Here is an 18,766-nt window from a genome sequence, read left to right as displayed (position 1 = left end):
CTACGATCCCGATCTTGCAAACCCAAAAGCAATTATATGTAACATAGGGATGAGCAGTTTTTCCCAAATCCCGATCCCATACCGGTACCGTACCGAACCGACACCAATCTGTATCGAATTTAAAAATATGGGACGGTACTCGGTAGGGGTGGGAATCGGTTCGGTTTTTTGGTTTTTCGGTTTCCTCGAATCGGTTTCTTCGGATTGAAATATTTTTTTGTCCAATTTGAAAACCGAACCAAATCGAATTCAAATTCTTTAGACCAAACCGAAAACCAAATTCTAATTCGGTTTGGTTCGGTTTGAAAACCGGGGAAACCAAATATTAACTTAAAAAAATTCAAACATAAATTAAAATATTTTTAACATAGAAACCTAAAGTTGCAAACAAAAAGATCTAAAGTTTCATACGAAATGATCAAGAGAGTAAATGGGTTAAAATGATTTCTAGTTAAATACTTTTATTTAATATAAAATATAAAATATATTTTTTAATTAATTGATTTATGAAATTCGGTTTTTCGGTTCGGTTTGATTTAAACTTCATGAGACCGAAACTCGAACCAAAAACCAAATTTACAATTCGGTTTGGTCTCAAACCAAACCAAAAACCGAATTTGAATATGGTTCATCGATTTTGGTTCGATTTGGTTTTCGGGTTTTTTGGTTCCGGACCAAATAATTTCCACCCCTAGTACTCGGTATACCAAATACATGAAATTCAGGATTATTCGGTATCGCCGGTACCGGTAGCGGTGATGTTAATTCGGTTTGGTAGTCGGGATTTACTCTCGATCAAATTCGGTTTTTGGAAAATCGGAAACGGTACAGGTGTTCCGTCTCGGGCTCATCTTGATGTAAGATTGAAAAAAATGGCCATTTTAGTGGTTTTATAACAAAATTTGGTGCAAAAACGACATTAGGAATAACTTTAGGGGAGAATCGACGTTTTATTTCAACAAAACACAAACATTTGGTCCGACATTACGAGTCTAGCAATACGCCCCCAACCTCCAATCCTCCTCCGGCGAACGGTGGCCATCAGCAGTATATCCGACGGTACATCTAACGCTTCATACGGTTAGTTTCTTCATCATTATTTCTACATATTTCCTTTGAATTTTCGATGCGATTTAGTTATTGACTTCAAAACGAACATTGATTTTAAACTCTTTAAAGTAGGCGTTTCAAACAGATTTTGTATTGCTACAAATTACATATACTCGCTGTTAATCTGGAAACGACCTCAATGCGGAATTTATATCCGGAAAGTACTGTGATTGACATCAAAATCTAAAGTTTCTCAGGTTAATCGGATCTTTTGATTTGACTGCAAACCCTAATAGTTTTTACTGCTTAAATTGAACCAGAATAGACTATTTTGAGTAAGAAAAGAGGGAAAATTACAGTAGATATTGATTTGAATCAAGAGGATGGGGTCTGGTGAAGCTTTAAAAGTTGCAAAGGTTTATAGAGAGCTAATGAAAGCAGTGAAGAAACACATTGGGAAGGAAGAACACAAAACCCATTTCAGAGACTTCATAAAGTCGGAATTCAAGAAAAACGGAGATGGGTTAGAGACATCATTCATCCAGCAAAAAATCAAACTTGCCCATGATTATACTTTCCTTATAAACAGTGTCCATCATCACCAGGTAAACATTTTCCATCTTGATCTTGCAAAATCATGTTACAATCCCGTGTTAATGGAAGTTTCATGATGCTTGTGAATTGTGATGTTGTAGGAGTTGCTATTTTCATACAACATTGCTGTTGATAGAACAGATGAAATGAAGAGAATACTTGGAAAATCTGCTGCAAGTGTGGGTCTTCAGCTTCCTGATGTTTATCAACCTTGAAATTTGGAAAGCATGAATGATAATTGATAAAGCTCATAAATTTACTTCATGAATAAATTTGGGTTTTTAATTGGCAAGATTATAGACTAAATTGGCTCGTTTTCTTTCTGAATCTGGTTTAAGAGTTTGAGATGTCTTGGACACTTTACAGTTTTGGCCTTCGTTGTCTGTTTCTAATTTGCTGGAAATTTTCTAAAATGGTCATTTTGTGTTGGGAAATTGATTACTTGGGACTTTACATATTAATGTTTAAAAAAGCATTACATTTTTTTTCTTTATACTTGATTGTCATGATTACTTGGGACTTACATACGGTGCAAACAAGCAGTGTCTACATGAACTTCAAACAATAGTGTGTGGCTTGTATTTAAGTCGACTATAGTATCAACCATTTCAACTTACTCCTCTGGTGTTGCACTAACCCTACGTCCTTCTTTGATTCTTGAGTTGAAAAACTTTTGTATATCTTCGGACAGTATAATCATGAGCATTTGCGTATTATAAAAAAGCCAACTTTTCTTCGCTCATCGACTACTGAAGGAGTTAATGAGATTTCCAATGTTAACAATTGTTTTTGCATACGGTGAAAATCATGAATCACTTATAACACAATCCTATTAGCAAGTCGCCGCTGTCTAACCTCAGCGCATAACGCCTCATATTATATTTGGGAGTGGTGGAGCAACAATGAGTGTTAAAGATTGTGATAAATAAAAAATAAAATTTTGTAAAACATTGATATGGTTCCAAAAGAACATTAAATATTATACAACAATATCTAGTTGAGTTATCGACATCCAATACACATGTTACACTAATCTAAAATAACAATTTTGTTTAGGCTTCACCCGCCTTTGCCTTTGAGAGCTCTATCTGCTTCCGGTCTAAGCTTTAATACCCTCTCTAAGCTTTAATACCCTTTCTGATTTATATATATATATATATATATATATATATATATATATATATTCTGTTGATACATCTAACATTTGTCTCTCCAAATAAAAATGTATAGTTTTGGTATTATAAAATATTAATAGAATATACGTATGTATATACAAAGTTACCGGCTATAGTTATGAAAGTTCTTGTAGGTATGTCATAATCTCCTTTTTCGGTAAAACCTACTTTTTAAGAAACACTTACGCAAATCGATTGTGTGCACCTTCGTACTGCTTCAAACTACTTTAGATTTTCGGATTTGACATAGTTGTTGTATGCAAACCACTGTTACTTTATTTTAAATATAATACACAAATTTACTTTATTAACAATGTACTTTATTAATAGAGTGTTTTTCCAAATAAATTGAGAACCATTTCGGAAGAGATCATATCATTTTGAAACAGTTCTTCGCATTCTGAAACGAAAAAAATATCACTACTGACATCTCTTGGCATTATGGGGGTTTATTTTGAAGGGTTCTTGGGTTACACACAAGTTACTAACATGCCTAGTGACTAATCTAACAAAAAAAAACCAAAAAGTTGAAAATCAGGCCTTCGCATCCCGGACATACTCTTTGCATTCCAGATACACTCTTTATATTCACTTTAAACATATGAACACTAAATCTAAACATATAAACATAAAATACTAACATGGTTCGTGAAATCCATGTTTTTCTTCAGAGAAAAACTTCAACGTTTGAGTTTTAATTTTCTTTTTCTTAAGATTTTCTGAAATAAGGCTGGTCTATTTATTTTAAAGGCCTTTTGCGAAAAGTAAAAAAATGGACTCATAAAATTTCTGATTAACAAAGGATAACAATGGATTAGTGACAAATATATGACATATTACAACATATTAGTGATAGATTAATGATGAAATCGGGATGTATTAAATTTCGGGACCCCTTAGGCTAAGGGGTATGGTCACACCCAATCCACTCAAAAAGTGATGCCACCTCAGCGCCATGTCAGCTTCATTATAAATCCAATACCAAACCACTAGCCATTGGAAATGGTTACCACTCCACATCATTTTTCTTTTTTATTTTATTTTATTTGACATTGGAATAAATTAAAAAATAATTATTAAACAAAATAAAAACATAAATATTAATTAAAAACTTTTTACATTAATTAAAAAAACAAAAATTTAAATTCTAAATTACGTAAAAAAACATAAACATTTAAAACCTAAATTACTAAAAAAACATAGAAAATATTACTCGTCGTCGTTGTCGTCTGTGTCGCCACCGACCCTGTTTTCGTCATCTGCGTCCTCATCCTCGTCATCTTCATTGACATCGTAGTGTTGGAATTGCCTTTGCCATATATGCTCAGTCAAATCATAACGTAGATTGTGATGTGTTTCACTGTTTTGTATTTCCAAAAGTCTTATGAAGTATTTCGGGCTGCCGACTTGTATTACTGCATGTGGATTAAGCATATTGTCCGGAGTATACATACAAACAGCCCTACGCTCTTCTTCTATTATCATGTTATGTAAAATAACACAAGCAGCCAACGCCTTAGTCAATTTTGCCCTATCCCATGACCGTGCTGGATGTTTGATAATGTGCCACTTTTGTTTGAGGACCCGAACACCCATTCCAAATCCTTCCTTGCCGATTCTTGTGCTAACTTGAACAATTTTCGTTTTTCATCGGTCGGAAATGAGTACGACATGACAAACGTAGCGTACTCTGGATATATTCCATCACCAAGGTAATAACCATAATTATATTGATGTTCATTCACAACGAACGACATGTTTGGAGCTTTACGCTGCAAAATATCGTTAGATATCGGAGACGCTCCAAGCACATTCAGGTCGTTGTTTGACCCCGCCACACCAAAGAATGCATGCCAAAACCATAGGTCATGTAAAACAACGACCTCTAGTATAACAGTCGGCACGCCATGATCACCTCGTGTGAATTGAGCTCGCAATGCATTCAGACAATTTGCCCACTCCCAATGTGTACAATCAATGCTGCCAAACATTCTTAGAAAGCCATGTTTAGCTTCATGTGTGACGTACAATCCTCGACCAATCCTCGCAAGTATATGTCACCATAAAGCTCTATAACATACTCACAAAAAAGATAAGCACATTCTCAACCAATCCTCTCAGACATTTTCAAATACTCATCTGACGCCTGCGACTATGCCGTATGTCAATTGTCTAGGAGCTGCTGTGTATTTATGTATTGTACTAAAACTACGTTTACCTCTAGCATCCCATCTCAATTGGAAAAACTCATAATTGTTTTCCAAATCTCTAGCTATACGTAAAAATAAATTTCTACTAATACGGAATCGTTCTTCAAATTTTGATAGGTCGTACAAACTATCAGGGGAAAAGTAATCACGTACCAAAAGTTCGTGTGCCGCGATACGATCCCGATTTATCGAAATTCTATGCTTCTTCTTGGCATTTGAACTTTCGCCTCTTTGTCGCACCCTTTCGCGTGCCGCAGACAACAACGTGTGCAACACCAAGTCATCATCAGAGTCGTCATCATCATCGGATGAATAAGAAATCGAACCCACAAAATTATTCATATTTATATTTGAAAGTGTGTTTGTTTAAATTTAAAGTGTATGTATTTATATATATGTTAACTTTTAAATTTGATTTTTTTTTTAATTTTCGTTGAATGCAATGTTTAAAAGGAAAAGGAGGAAAACGGTCAAAAAGCAATCAACCAACCAATTAGGTTCTCCGTCTTTGACCGTAGCCAGAGCCACGCCACAAGACACCTACAGATATTTGGGGTGTTCACGTGTAGGTTGCCTTGCCACCTTAGCTGCTACGCGTCCCCAAATCAAAAGACCTTATAAAACCAGACTACATAAATGAGAGTTCTTCCAGAAGTTGATCATTTTTAGAGGTTATATTTAAAAAATATATTTAACTGAAAGTTTGATTTGATTGGTTTATTTATTTATTTAATTTAATGTCTATAAAATAAGATAGACACATAGATAACTCTAAAGTTTTTGATTAAATCGAGATGAAATTGTTTTGGATTAATCCCCTCAAAAACTTTACAATTAAAGATGTGGCAAGCAACGTGGGGCACAGCACTGATTGGAAGCAATATGGCGGTTCCACGAGGAAGACGATGACAACACACGGCCGGAGACACAGCTGTAACAATTTCCAAAGACGAGACAAACAACACACACACAAATACAACACGCACTCACCACTGTCTGCATCAAAATCAAACCCTCATTCACAGAACCAGAATCTGCAGAATCATGGTGAAGAAACGCCTTCCTGATTGGCTCAACAGCCCCATGTGGTCTTCTCCCACAGTTACCACATCTCCACCACCGAAATCACGATCGCTATCGCCACCGCCTCCGCCTCCTTCGTCGTCGAACGACGATCGATATGGTATTGGTAGTTACCCTTCCAAATCTTCCTCCGTCACGTCATCCGATTCTTCTCTGAATGAACCGCATGTTCCGTTGCCACCTCCTACTTCAATCAAACATGAACCGACTCCGAAGACGAAAATTAGGGATTCATCGACCCGTAGCGTGAACAGTGATAACGACGTTAGTTCCTCCATTGAAGATGTTTCACATCAGGCACAGTTATTAGAAGAGGTTAGACATCTGAATTTACACAATCAGAAGATTTTCATGCTTCTAATTTCTAGAATACGATCAATCAAGTTTTTTACTGAACGAAAAACAATTTCTAGCGAACACAATTGGTTCCCAAGTAATAACCGAAATTCAAATACTAGTAATGATAACAAACGCAATCATTAGTCATTACACCTCTTTTTTTTTGTTGATTTCCGTTGAATGTAGCTATCGAGGAAGATTATAAACATTGGAGAACTGCGACAACTCTGTTTGTTGGGTATTCCAGATGCTGCTGGCATCCGTTCCACTGTATGGAAGGTGAGTAACAAAATGCGACCTGTGTCGAGTGTTGAGCTCTATGTGTTTGAAACTTGAAATAGATTCATTTGTGATTCTTCCATATTTGCAGTTGTTGTTGGCATATCTTCCAACTGATAAAGGGCTTTGGTCATCAGAATTGGCTAAGAAGAGAGCTCAGTACAAACAATTCAAAGAGAACCTTTTGATGAATCCAGTAAGTTTTTAGTTCATATAATTACTTAGTAGACTTCTTGCTCCATGATTCTAAATGTTTCTGTGGCTAGTCAGTCAGAAATCACCAGGACATTGGAAGTCTCTGCATCTCTTAAAAATGGTGATCTAAGTGAGGGAAAAGGGTTACTGGAAAGGTCAAAAATTCCTCATGGGGAGCATCCATTAAGCCTAGGGAAGACTAGCATTTGGAACCAATTCTTTCAGGTATGATTCCACTCTCACACAAGAAAGAATGATTTTTGGATTCAATTCTTAAATCAAATACTTTGTAGGACTCTGAGATCATTGAGCAGATAGATCGTGATGTGAAACGAACTCATCAAGACATACCTTTTTTCTCTGGTGACTCAGCATCTTCAAAAGCCAATCAAGAATCTTTTAAAAACATACTCATCATATTTGCAAAACTGAACCCAGGGATAAGATATGTGCAAGGGATGAATGAACTTTTGGCCCCTTTGTTCTATGTTTTCAGAAATGACCCTAATGAGGATTCTTTGGTAAGTGAATAAAATAACATTGATTGTTAATTTGTCATTATATCAATCATGATTTTGGTTTAGTTGATATGGATTTATTTGTACAGCTTAATGCTGAAGCAGACACGTTTTTTTGCTTTGTTGAGTTAATAAGTGGTTTTAGAGATAATTTTTGTCAGCAACTTGATAATAGTATTGTTGGCATTCGATCCACAATTTCAAGATTATCACAGCTTTTAAAGCAACATGATGAAGAGTTATGGCGTCATCTTGAGGTCACAACAAAAGTAAGAAATCACTTTAGATAGAAGGGTAAAATGGTCATTTACATTTACTCTCATTCAGACAGTTCATTCAGTCCAAAAAGAAACTGTATGTGTTCATACATTACTTAAAAACAAAAAGACATTTATCCATTGATCTCTTTCATCCATACAACAATTTTGATAGACAAAAGGGTAAAGATGTCATTTACTCATGAGATGATTCATGGAGTCCAAAAAAGAAACAGTATTTGTCAATACAACAAAGACAAACATCAACTATCCATTGAGCACTTTATCCATGCAACAATTTCATTTTATAACAGTTTGCAAATAAGCAGTCTTTTTATTCAAATTTACTTCTAGATAAAAGGGTAATATGGTCATTTACTATTGACACAGGTTCATTCAGTCCAAAAAAGTAGTTTTTTTTCTTCGTACAACAGGCATCATCTATCCATACATCAGTTTCATTTTATAATAGTTAGTTCTGAAATAGTCTAGATAGAAGGGTAAAATGGTCATTTACTCTGTCCAAAGAAAAAAAAGGTCTCTGTTCAATGTTCTTACAACACTTGCTGCAAAAAAAAAAGAGCATGCGCCAAGATTCCTTCTTGTCTAAAACTAAACGGAAATTCATTTTTTTTTACATCAAGTGAATGTCGATGAAAAGACTAAAATGCCCTTGTAATGACAGGTTAACCCACAGTTCTACGCATTTAGATGGATCACACTTTTACTGACTCAGGAGTTTAACTTTTCTGATAGTCTTCACATTTGGGATGCCCTCTTAAGCGACCCTGAGGGACCTCAAGTGAGTCAACCAACATTTCTATATGCCTAGATACAAGGGTAAAATGGTCATTTACTCTCTTGTTCTATTACATTTACAGGAGACTCTCCTTCGGGTTTGCTGTGCAATGCTGATTCTGGTTAGGAGGCGTTTGCTTGCTGGAGATTTCACAGCAAATCTCAAGTTATTACAAAGTTACCCTTCTACAAATGTTAGTCAATTGCTTTATCTTTCCAACAAGTTGAGGTCTTGTTAAAATTAAATTCACTGATTTTGTAGGTTTTTTTTTTTGGATGGGTAAATTTATAATCACAAATGTTAGGTTTCTTTATTTTTGTTAGTAGGTTTAATGTCAGTTAAAAAGTGTTAGTTTTTTTTTCCTGCTTCACTTGGTTTATGGAAATCGAACTTCAAAAGATGTAATGTAAACTGTTGTACATTTTACACCATTGTTTATAGAATGTTAGAGAAATTCCGGGAAAATAGCAACACATTTATTCTTTTATTACTAGTATATTGACAATGTACTTTAATTTTTACCTATGATAGCAATGTAATATTAGTTTTTGAATGATTGACACTCTGTCCTTTTGCTTATGTGGCATCCAACCGATGTTGATGTGGCAATATAAATACCAAATCATCAGCCAATGGTTGGGATTGGATTCCTATACCTTTAAGATCCGAGGGTATGGTCATATTTTACCTTTTACATTTTTTGTGCCATTATCTTATTTTTCAATCACTCTCTTTAAAATCCAAAAAATAATCACATTTTATTTCATCTTACTTTTTTATAATTTGAAAAACTATAATTTAATAAATAAGTATAATTAGTTAAAGACAAATCTTCCCATGTGGTTTGCCAAAATTTGGGCTTAGTCCCTAATTTTTTATTTTATTTTATTTTTTTATTATTTTTTTGTGTGATGGAAAGTCCACGTGGTTTTCAATGTATATTGTGGTTAGTCCATCGTCTATGTAAAATATATAAAATGACTTTTGTACCTTTTTAAATTTCTTTTAGTTTTTTCTTTCTGGTTAATTAGAGTTTAAATTAATATTTATATTATTATTAAATCAAAATTTAGAAATAGTCTACACCCTCACCCTTTTTCCTCTCTCTTCTTTTGCCACCGATAACCACCACCATCTTCCAACACCATTACCACCAGAAAAGGCTTCCACCATTACCACCACCATGACACTATCTTCTCCATCCACCCTTTTCTCTCTCCCTTCTACCACCACCACCACCATAAGTCAACGCCCCCGCCACCCCACCACCACAACTTCAAATCAATACCAGAAAAGACCTTCATCATCCACGAACCACCACAACATCCATCATCAATTTCTAGTAAAAAAGAATGGGTTATTTCATTCAGGAGTGAAACACAAATTGTGTAAATGACCAGATTACCATATTTGATTAAACCTCAAGGGAACATTCTCTCTCTTAGGATCAACAACTCCATCAGCCAAGATCCTGATCCTGACCACCTTCTTGAAGTTAAAGTGCAAGCAATCCAAAAAAACGATACATAAAAGCATTTCATATATAAAAGAAAAGGTGGGACCTGATGGCGTAGCCGGAAACGATTCGTCCCAGTTAAACCCATCGAAATTACCACCACTTCCTCCATCGCCGCTACCACCAAACGGACCATCACCGCCATCAAAGAACCATCCTTCGTTTTCATCGATGAAGGGAACATCGCCAAGTCCACTATGGATCGACGATCCCCTTTTCCCTAACAAATTTCTGACTCTCGATATCTCTTTCAACTATTGCTCCACCATCACCAAACTGATATCTGCAAATATATAATGTGTGTGTGTGTGAGTGAGTTTTAGTTTATATTTTCCGTAGACCTCCTTGTTTCCCCGACGAAGCTTAAGAACAGGGAACCACAGAAAACCCTCACATCTGTTGGTGATTTGTTTCACTAATTGTATTTAAGTGTAATAGGTTGACTTGTTGACCAAAAATCAATATTGATGAATATTAAACAAGTAAGGAAGGTGCGGAGTGCACACTTGTTTAAATTTATTCAAGATTAAAAGTAGACTGTCATTTAGGGGAAAAGGCCCTGAATGAACGGGGGTCCGGTGGCAGCACCCCTGGGAGCGGGGTCCAAGGGGCAGAGCCCCTGGATGGGGTCGAAAATTTTAATATTTGACCCGTTTTTGGTTTTGCATTAATCCATATAGAAAACCCGGATTTATGACAGTTTTTAACTATTGGAAAACTGTTTTATGACAGTTTTGATAGTTTTCAGACAAGGGAGACATTTAACCAATTTTTGGACAGTTTTGTGGTACTCACAAAATCCATTCATTTCATTCTCTGTTCTGAATCTCTTCTGAGTCTTATCCAATCAAAGATTAGGGAGTACCACCCAAATACTTTGATTTGAAAGTGAAATCATAATTCTCAGATATCCAAGTGCCTTTATTACCCCGAAATTCTAACAAAAATCAAAGTATTATGTGATCATGGCAAGTGGCGATTATGTGAAGGATATGACAAGCAAATTTGACAAATTGAACAAGTTTGAAGGGCAAGATTTTCGTAGATGGCAGAAGAAGAGGCACTTTCTTCTTACTACTCTGAAAGCGGTGTATGTTTTGAGTACACCATGCCAGTCTTACCAGAATCTGTTGAAGATGAACCTTTGGAGGTAACAAGAAGGAGATCAAAGTGGGAAAATGATGATTACATATGTCGTGGTCATATTCTCAATGGTATGTCTGACTCTCTTTTTGATATCTATCAAAATTTCGAATCTGCAAAAGAACTGTGGGATTCTATTGAATCCAAATACATGGCTGAAGATGCTTCTAGTAAGACGTTTCTTGTCAGTAACTTTATGGGTTACAAGATGATTGACTCCAGGCCTGTTATGGAACAATTCCATGAAATGTTAAGGATCCTGTGACAGTTTACTCAACACAATCTGAAAATGGATGAAGCCATTTATGTGGCTGTGATCATTGACAAACCGCATCCTTCCTGGAAAGATTTTAAACATAATCTGAAACATAACAAAGAGGAATTAACTTTGACTAAACTTGGAAGCCATTTACGGATTGAAGAGTCCTTAAGGACTCAAGAACTTGATAACAATCCTAAAGGAAAGAACCAAGTTGGTTCCTCTTCTGTAAACATGGTGGAAGGAGAAAGTTTAAAGAATCCCAAGAAGTCTAATGGAAAAAGGAAGTTTAAAGGAAAGGATGACAAGTCTTCCAACAAGAAGACTAAGTTGGTTTGTTGGAATTGTAACAAACCGGGTCACTTCAAGAAAGATTTTCGTCTTCGTAAAGTGAACAAGGATGGTGCTGGACCAAGTGGATCCAAGGATCCAGAAAAGAAACAAGGTTAGATTTCTGTTTCCATGCATAATTCTAAATATGTTCAGAAGTATATTTCTGTGATTTCTGAAGCATTTTATGTGCATGATGATGATGTTTCATGGTGGGTTGATTCGGGAGAAACAAGCCATATATGTAAAGATCTTCGTTGGTTCAAGGAATGTTAACCAATTGAAGATGGATCTGTGGTGAAAATGGGAAATGTTGCAACTGAACCAATCAAGGGTTTAGGGTCTGTTTTACTTTACTTTACTTCTAGAAAGTGTTTGTGTCTAAACAATGTTTTATATGTACCGGGGATTCGATAGAATCTTGTGTCTGAAATTGTTGTAAATAATTGTGGTTACAAACAAGTATTAGAAAGTGACAAGTATATCTTGTCAAGACATGGTTCTTTTATGGGATTTGGATATGTATGCAATGGAATGATTAGACTTAATATTAATTATCCTTTTATTGATAATTCTGTTTGCATGACTTTTACTAGTACTAGCAATAATTTTAATAAATCTGAATTATGACATGCTAGACTAGGACACATTCATTACAAGAGATTAAAAGACATGTCTGAAATGAGTTTAATTCCTGCTTTTGATTTGCAAAATAATGAAAAATGTAAAACATGCATGTTAACTAAAATTAAAAGACAACCTTTCAAAGATGTTGTTAGGGAAAGCAAGGTGTTGGAACTTATACATAGTGATTTATGTGATTTCCATGCAACACCTTCCCTTGGAAACAAAAAGTATGTTGTTACTTTTATTGATTATGCATCTAGATATTGTTATGTCTATTTGCTATATTCCAAAGATGAAGCTCTTGATAAATATAAGATTTATAAACAAGATGTTGAACTTCATAAAAATGAATTAATAAAAGTTTTACGTACAGATAGAGGTGGTGCGTATTATGATCCAGTTTATTTTGAATCAACTAGAATCATACATTGTAACATCCATAAATTCAAGCCAATTTAAAACTTTTTCAACCATTCAAAACCCATTAATTATTACAAAGTGTTTTCAAAATAGTTTAAACATAAGAGTATCCCAGAAATCCAAATCATAAAATGTGAGGAAGTGTACGGTCACGCCTTCGCCTGCCCGCGATCATTTGAAGTACCTGAAACAAAATCAACAACTGTAAGCCCGAAGCTTAGTGAGTTCCCCCAAAATACCAACGCCATAAAAACCATAACAATATCACACAAACATCATGCATACTAAGCCATCAGCCTGACTGGACCGCCTCGTAGGGCCTACAGCCTATCTGGACCGCTCCTGAGTCTTCGGCATGTCTGGACCGCCTCGCAGGGCCTATAGCCTATTCGGACCGCTCGTCGGGCCTTTGACCTGACTGGAACGCCTCGTAGGGCCTTCAGTCTATCCGGGCCGCCCTGGGTCTGTTGGCCTTCAGCATAAAGCATGACCGCCTCAACCAACCACACACACATATGTCGACATACTCATAACACATAACAATCAACAGACAAGCACAGATCATACAAATCACTAAGCATAACATCATCCTATCTACCAGGATACCGATCTAACAGATCATAATAGCATAACTACATCCTATCTACCAGTATACCGATCTAATAAATCATAACTGTATTCAAGCATACTATAACCAGGATAACAATCCAAAAAGGGCCGGCCTTGGTGCCTTAGACCCTGTTGATATAGTGAGAAGAACTCACCTCACGAGTAGTGCTAAATTGATAATCGAATCCCAACTCACAGCTCCAAACTCAACTGCCCGGAACCACCATATGACTAATCCCATTAAAATCCCAAATTACCAAAATATCCTCAGAAGTCAAACTTGGTCAACCATGGTCAAATTCAAAGTCAACAGTCAAGGTTAATGGTCAACTTTCCTCATTATTCTATCCTCACGTCGTGACCTTCCCTGGCTCAAGTCGTGAGAGTCAAGTCGTCTTGGGTCGACACAGTAAGTCAACTCAGTTTACTCATCTCAGGGTTTCAAGTCGTGGCAAAGTCGTGCTCACGTCGTGAGACCATACTTCTCACGTCGTGAGAACTATTCTGTGAGCATTAAGCTCTTAATCCTTTAAGATGTGCGTTGGGACTTTCCAGGATACCATATCTAACCTAAAGGACCATAAAAATCATATATTTTAAGTCATGCATGTCCCATGCATGACTTAAACACAAGTTAGGTCAAAAGATGGGTAATAACATCAAGATTCAAACTTGGAGTCCAAAACTTGCTCCAAAATCCAGATCCAAGGGTTTTAAAACATTAAATGACTCAATGGTCCATAAAGTTGCAATCTTTATGGACCTCATGCATGATAATCCAAGATCCCATGCAAAGAAGGTAACCATAACCTACATCTAGCAAGATTAGAAGAGAAAGGTGGTATCTTTGAGACTTATAGAGGCTTATGAGCTCAGAACAACCACTAGGAGGAGCTAGGCTTGCCAAAGGAACCACCACAAGAGTGTCTTCTTCTTCTTCTTCTTCTTCAAGAAAATCAACCACTATAACACATCAATACCACCAACAATGGATCAAGGGCTCAAGAAGGTTGAATCTAGGGTTTTTCAATGACTTGAGAGTGAAGGAGGCTGAGGATGGGCGACCTTAGCCTCCTCATTTTGTTTTATACTCGATTTTTAGGGTTTGGAACTATCAAGCTTGACTCACGTCGTGAGGTCTTATGCCTCACGTCGTGAGGTTCGAGAACACGGGTCAAACAGTCAGTGGTCCTACTCACGACGTGATCACGTCGTAAGCCTCTTCCAAATGCAAATACAAATTAAATTAATATTTTTAATACCTCAGAACTCAGATGTTACAACTCTCCCCCACTTGAACTAGACTTCGTCCTCGAAGTCTGTTGCAGTGAACAGCTTCGGATAATGCTCCCGCATCTCGGCCTTCGGCTCCCAAGTCCACTCGGATCCCCTCCGATGCTCCCATTGTACCTTCACCAAAGGTATCTCCTTGTTCCGTAGAACCTTCACTTTCCTCTCCAGAACAGCCACTGGCCTCTCCACATAATTCAGGCGCTCATCGACTTGTATATCATCTAATGACACCACTTCCTCCTCATCTAATATGCATTTCCGCAATTGCGAGACGTGAAAAGTGCTGTGAATCTGACTGAGCTCCTCCGGAAGATCTAGTCTATATGCTACCTTGCCAACCCTGGTAATGATCCTGAATGGCCCGATGTATCGGGGACCCAACTTCCTCCTCTTCCTGAAGCGAATCACATCCTTCCAGGGTGAGACCTTCAGGAGTACCATGTCACCAAACTAGAACTCTAACTCTGATCGGCGCCGGTCGGCGTAACTCTTATGCTGAATCTGAGCAGTCTGTAAACGCTGTCTGATCAGCTGTATCATCTCGTTAGTCTACAGGACTACTTCGGTCTGACCCATCACCCTGTGACCAACCTCGACCCAAGAGACTGGGGTACGGCATCTCCGTCCATACAACAGCTCATAAGGTGGAACACTTATGTTGGAGTGATAGCTGTTGTTGTAGGAGAACTCTGCAAGGGGTACGACCCATCACCCTCTGAATGGTCCGCTCGCTCTGGCCGTCTGTCTGCGGATGATAAGCTTTACTGAAATGCAGCCGTGTGACCAGTTCTTTGTGGAACTTCTGCCAAAAACGGGAGGTGAACCAAACATCACGGTCTGAAACGATAGAGACCGGAACCCCATGGCGAGCGACAATCTCACATATATACACATCGGCCAGCTTCTCGGCCAATGAGCTCTCTCGAATGGGCAGAAAGTGGGCACTCTTGGTCAATCGATCCATGATGACCCATATAGCGTCGAAACCCTTCGCCATTCTTGGCAAATTGGTGATGAAGTCCATCGTTATCTACTCCCATTTCAACATGGGAATCTATAAAGGCTTTAGCTTGCCATGCTTCCTCTGGTGCTTGGCCTTGACCATCCTGCAGGTCAAGCACCTCTCAACGTACCAAGCGATCTCTCGCTTCATGGACGGCCACCAGTAACTCAAACTCAGATCCCGGTACATCTTGGTGGCCCCCGGATGAATAGAGAAGCGAGACTTATGAGCCTCCTCCAGTACGATCTGTCTGACCCCACCAGACATCGGAGCCCAGACCCGACTGCAACGGGTCAATAACCCCCGACTGTCCTGCACAAATCAGGTGATCTCGCCTCTAATCTGCTCAAGCTTCCAGTTCTCCTGTCGTACACCCTCAGCCCGAGCTTCTCTGATCAAGCTCACAAGTGGATAATCCACTGATATCCTCATACATTTCGATGGAATAGAAGATCCAGCCGACTTGCGGCTTAAGGCGTCGGCCACAACGTTCGCTTTACCCAGATGGTAAAGGATCTCGCAGTCATAATCCTTGACTACGTCCAGCCACCTGCGCTGCCTCATGTTTAGGTTCAGCTGATCCATGATGTGTCTCAAACTCTTGTGGTCCGTGTATATGGTACAACAGACCCCGTAGAGATAATGTCTCCAAATCTTGAGAGCGAATACCACCGCTCCCAACTCCAAATCGTGCGTGGGGTATCTCGTCTCATGTGGCTTCAACTGTCGCGATGCGTAGGCTATCACCCATCCTCTATGTATGAGGACTGCTCCCAGTCTCGTGATGGATGCATCACATAACACTATAAAATCCTCAACTCCCTCCGGGATAGTCAAGACTGGAGCCTCGCAAAGTCGTTGTCTGAGGGTCCCAAATGCCCTCTGCTGCTCAGGGCCCCACCGAAAATCCACCCCTTCCTCGTCAGACGAGTGAGGGGTACTGCAATCTTGAAGAAATCCTGTATGAGGCCTCGATCTTGGCTAGATCGACCAAAATCCCCTCCTGGTTAACGAGATGTCCAAGGAAATGAACCTCTCGTAACCAGAACTCGCACTTCGAGAACTTGGCATAAAGCCGTTCCTGTCTCAAGACTCACAATAACTCCCAAAGATGCTCCTCGTGCTGCTTTCTGGTCTTGGAATACACCAAAATGTCATCTATAAACACAATGACTGAGAGATCGAGCATCGGTCTGCTTACCCGATTCATCAGGTCCATAAATATAGCTGGCGCGTTGGTGAGCCCAAACGACATCAGCACGAACTCGTAGTGTCCATAATGAGTCCGAAACACGGTCTTCTCCACGTCCTCCTCCCTTACCCTGACCTGATGGTACCAGGACCTCAAATCTATCTTGGAGAACCAAGATGCTCCCTGTAGCTGACCAAAGAGATCATCAATTCGTGGTAGTGGATAATGGTTCTTCACCGTTAACTTGTTTAACTCCCGGTAGTCAATGTACATCCAGTGTGAACCATCATTCTTCTTCACGAAGAGAATCGGTACTCCCCACGGAGAACTACTCGGACGAATAAACTACTTGCCTAGCAGCTTATGCAGCTGAGATGACAGCTCCTGCATCTCAGGTGGTGCTAATTGGTATGACGCCTTGGCTATAGGGGCCGCACCTGGCACAAGGTCGATCCCGAACTCGACCTGCCTCTCTGGAGGCACTCCGGGTAACTCCTCCGGAAACATGTCAGCGAACTCCTTGACAGCTGGAACCTCTGAAACCGACCCCTGATCCCTGACCCGCGTATCCACCACATACGCAAGGTAACCCGCACACCCGTGATGAATATACTTCCGAGCCCTGTTGGCTGAGCAAAACCCTGAACTCACCCTGGTGCCCTCGCCAAAGACAACCAGTTCTCCCCCACTTGGGGTTCGAACTACCACACGCTGACCCTCACAGTCGATCATGGCACCAAATCGACTCAGCCAGTCCATACCCACTATCACACAAACTTACCCCATGGGAATCAGGATCAAATCAATCGGGAAGGACACCCCGAAGATCTCCAAAACGCATCCCCGATAAACTAAAGAAGCAGAAATCCCGTGATCGTTGGCGATGGAGACTCGCAACGGACACTCTAGCTCTCCTACAGGCAGACCAAACTCCCTACTGAACGACCGAGAGACAAAATACCGACTCGCCCAGGAGTCAAATAATACCAAAGCAGGTAAGGAGTTCACTAGGAATGTACCTACCATGGTACACCACATATAAGCATAAAACAAATATAATCAACAAGATAAGGGATAGAAACATAACAGCAACCACATCTGGTGTTGCCCTGGCCTCCTCGGCTGTAAGCTGGAAGGCGCGTCCCTGAGCCCTCGGGGGCCCTGCTCTACCCTGACTCCCATGAGTAATCCTTAGTGTAGCCGGTGCAGAAGCATGCGCCGGCTTGGCGGCGAGTACTGGACAGTTGGTCTTCACGTTACCAACCTGACGACAATGATAAAAGATTGTCATATCCGGAGCAGGGGTGGACTGGCGGCAGTCCTTCGCGAAATGACCCTCCTTGCCAAATTTGTGGCATCCACTACCCGATCGACATACTCCAGAATGAGCCTTCCCGCACTTCCCACAAGTGCGACACACTAGCCTCTAGACCTAGAATTGACGGTATTAGACCGCTTCGGCACCGACTGTAACTATGTCGGGGCATGCCTCTGCTCTCGCAACTGTAACTCAATCTTAAGCTCACGCCCGTCTAGCGGCCTCTTGTAACTCCCGTAGCATATCACATCGCTGGGTAGCAACAAACTGTCGGATGTCAGTTTTGAGCATGCTCAGATAACGTGTCATCTGAGCCCGCTCGGAAGAAAAATCTGGGTAGAACATCACCCTCTCAGTAAACATACGGGTGATCTCCGTTACCGACTCCGCATCCTGTCTCAAATCCAAAAACTCCTGTGCCAGCCGCTCGCGCTCAACCCATGGAATGTAGCGAGCGCGGAACATGTCCCTAAAATGCTCCCAAGTAACCGCAACTCTATGATCATCTGTATACGGCCCCGTCATCAACCTCCACCAATCCTTGGCTCCGGACCTCA

At 39.4% G+C, this 18,766-nt stretch overlaps 3 protein-coding genes across 9 annotated transcripts; 2 read left to right on the top strand and 1 right to left on the bottom strand.

The window, feature by feature from the left end:
• Window positions 1-945: 945 nt before the first annotated feature.
• On the top strand, window positions 946-2,137 carry LOC145156532 (complex 1 protein, LYR family protein). 5 transcript variants are annotated; one of them, XM_079075863.1, is made up of 4 exons: window positions 949-1,080; window positions 1,196-1,271; window positions 1,371-1,655; window positions 1,746-2,137. In XM_079075863.1, exons 3-4 carry the CDS (start codon window positions 1,434-1,436, stop codon window positions 1,857-1,859), a joined length of 336 nt encoding a protein of 111 aa, XP_078931989.1. In that variant the 5' UTR covers window positions 949-1,080; window positions 1,196-1,271; window positions 1,371-1,433; the 3' UTR covers window positions 1,860-2,137. The 5 variants fall into 5 exon arrangements, with proteins under 5 accessions (XP_078931984.1, XP_078931989.1, XP_078931990.1 ...); XM_079075864.1 differs by having other exon boundaries at window positions 1,183-1,271; window positions 1,376-1,655; XM_079075862.1 differs by having other exon boundaries at window positions 1,183-1,271.
• Window positions 2,138-4,339: 2,202 nt separating this feature from the next.
• LOC145157800 (uncharacterized) lies at window positions 4,340-4,810 on the bottom strand. The gene has a single exon (XM_079076791.1). It carries the CDS (start codon window positions 4,808-4,810, stop codon window positions 4,340-4,342), a length of 471 nt encoding a protein of 156 aa, XP_078932917.1.
• Window positions 4,811-5,823: 1,013 nt separating this feature from the next.
• Window positions 5,824-9,052, top strand: LOC145159522 (uncharacterized). Of its 3 annotated transcripts, none has more exons than XM_079078529.1 (8): window positions 5,824-6,427; window positions 6,638-6,730; window positions 6,822-6,926; window positions 7,001-7,150; window positions 7,219-7,446; window positions 7,605-7,712; window positions 8,386-8,502; window positions 8,582-9,052. In XM_079078529.1, exons 1-8 carry the CDS (start codon window positions 6,074-6,076, stop codon window positions 8,735-8,737), a joined length of 1,311 nt encoding a protein of 436 aa, XP_078934655.1. In that variant the 5' UTR covers window positions 5,824-6,073; the 3' UTR covers window positions 8,738-9,052. The 3 variants fall into 3 exon arrangements, with proteins under 3 accessions (XP_078934655.1, XP_078934654.1, XP_078934656.1); XM_079078528.1 differs by having other exon boundaries at window positions 7,533-7,712; XM_079078530.1 differs by lacking the exon at window positions 7,605-7,712.
• The last annotated feature ends 9,714 nt before the right edge of the window (window positions 9,053-18,766 follow it).

This window comes from Lactuca virosa, chromosome 2 (genome assembly GCF_052849685.1).
Source record: "Lactuca virosa cultivar CGN04683 chromosome 2, Lactuca_virosa_CGN04683_v6, whole genome shotgun sequence".
NCBI classification, from domain to species: Eukaryota; Viridiplantae; Streptophyta; class Magnoliopsida; order Asterales; family Asteraceae; genus Lactuca; species Lactuca virosa.
The sequence above is the reverse complement of the archived record's forward strand: the minus strand, read 5'-3'. Positions and strand labels throughout refer to the sequence as shown.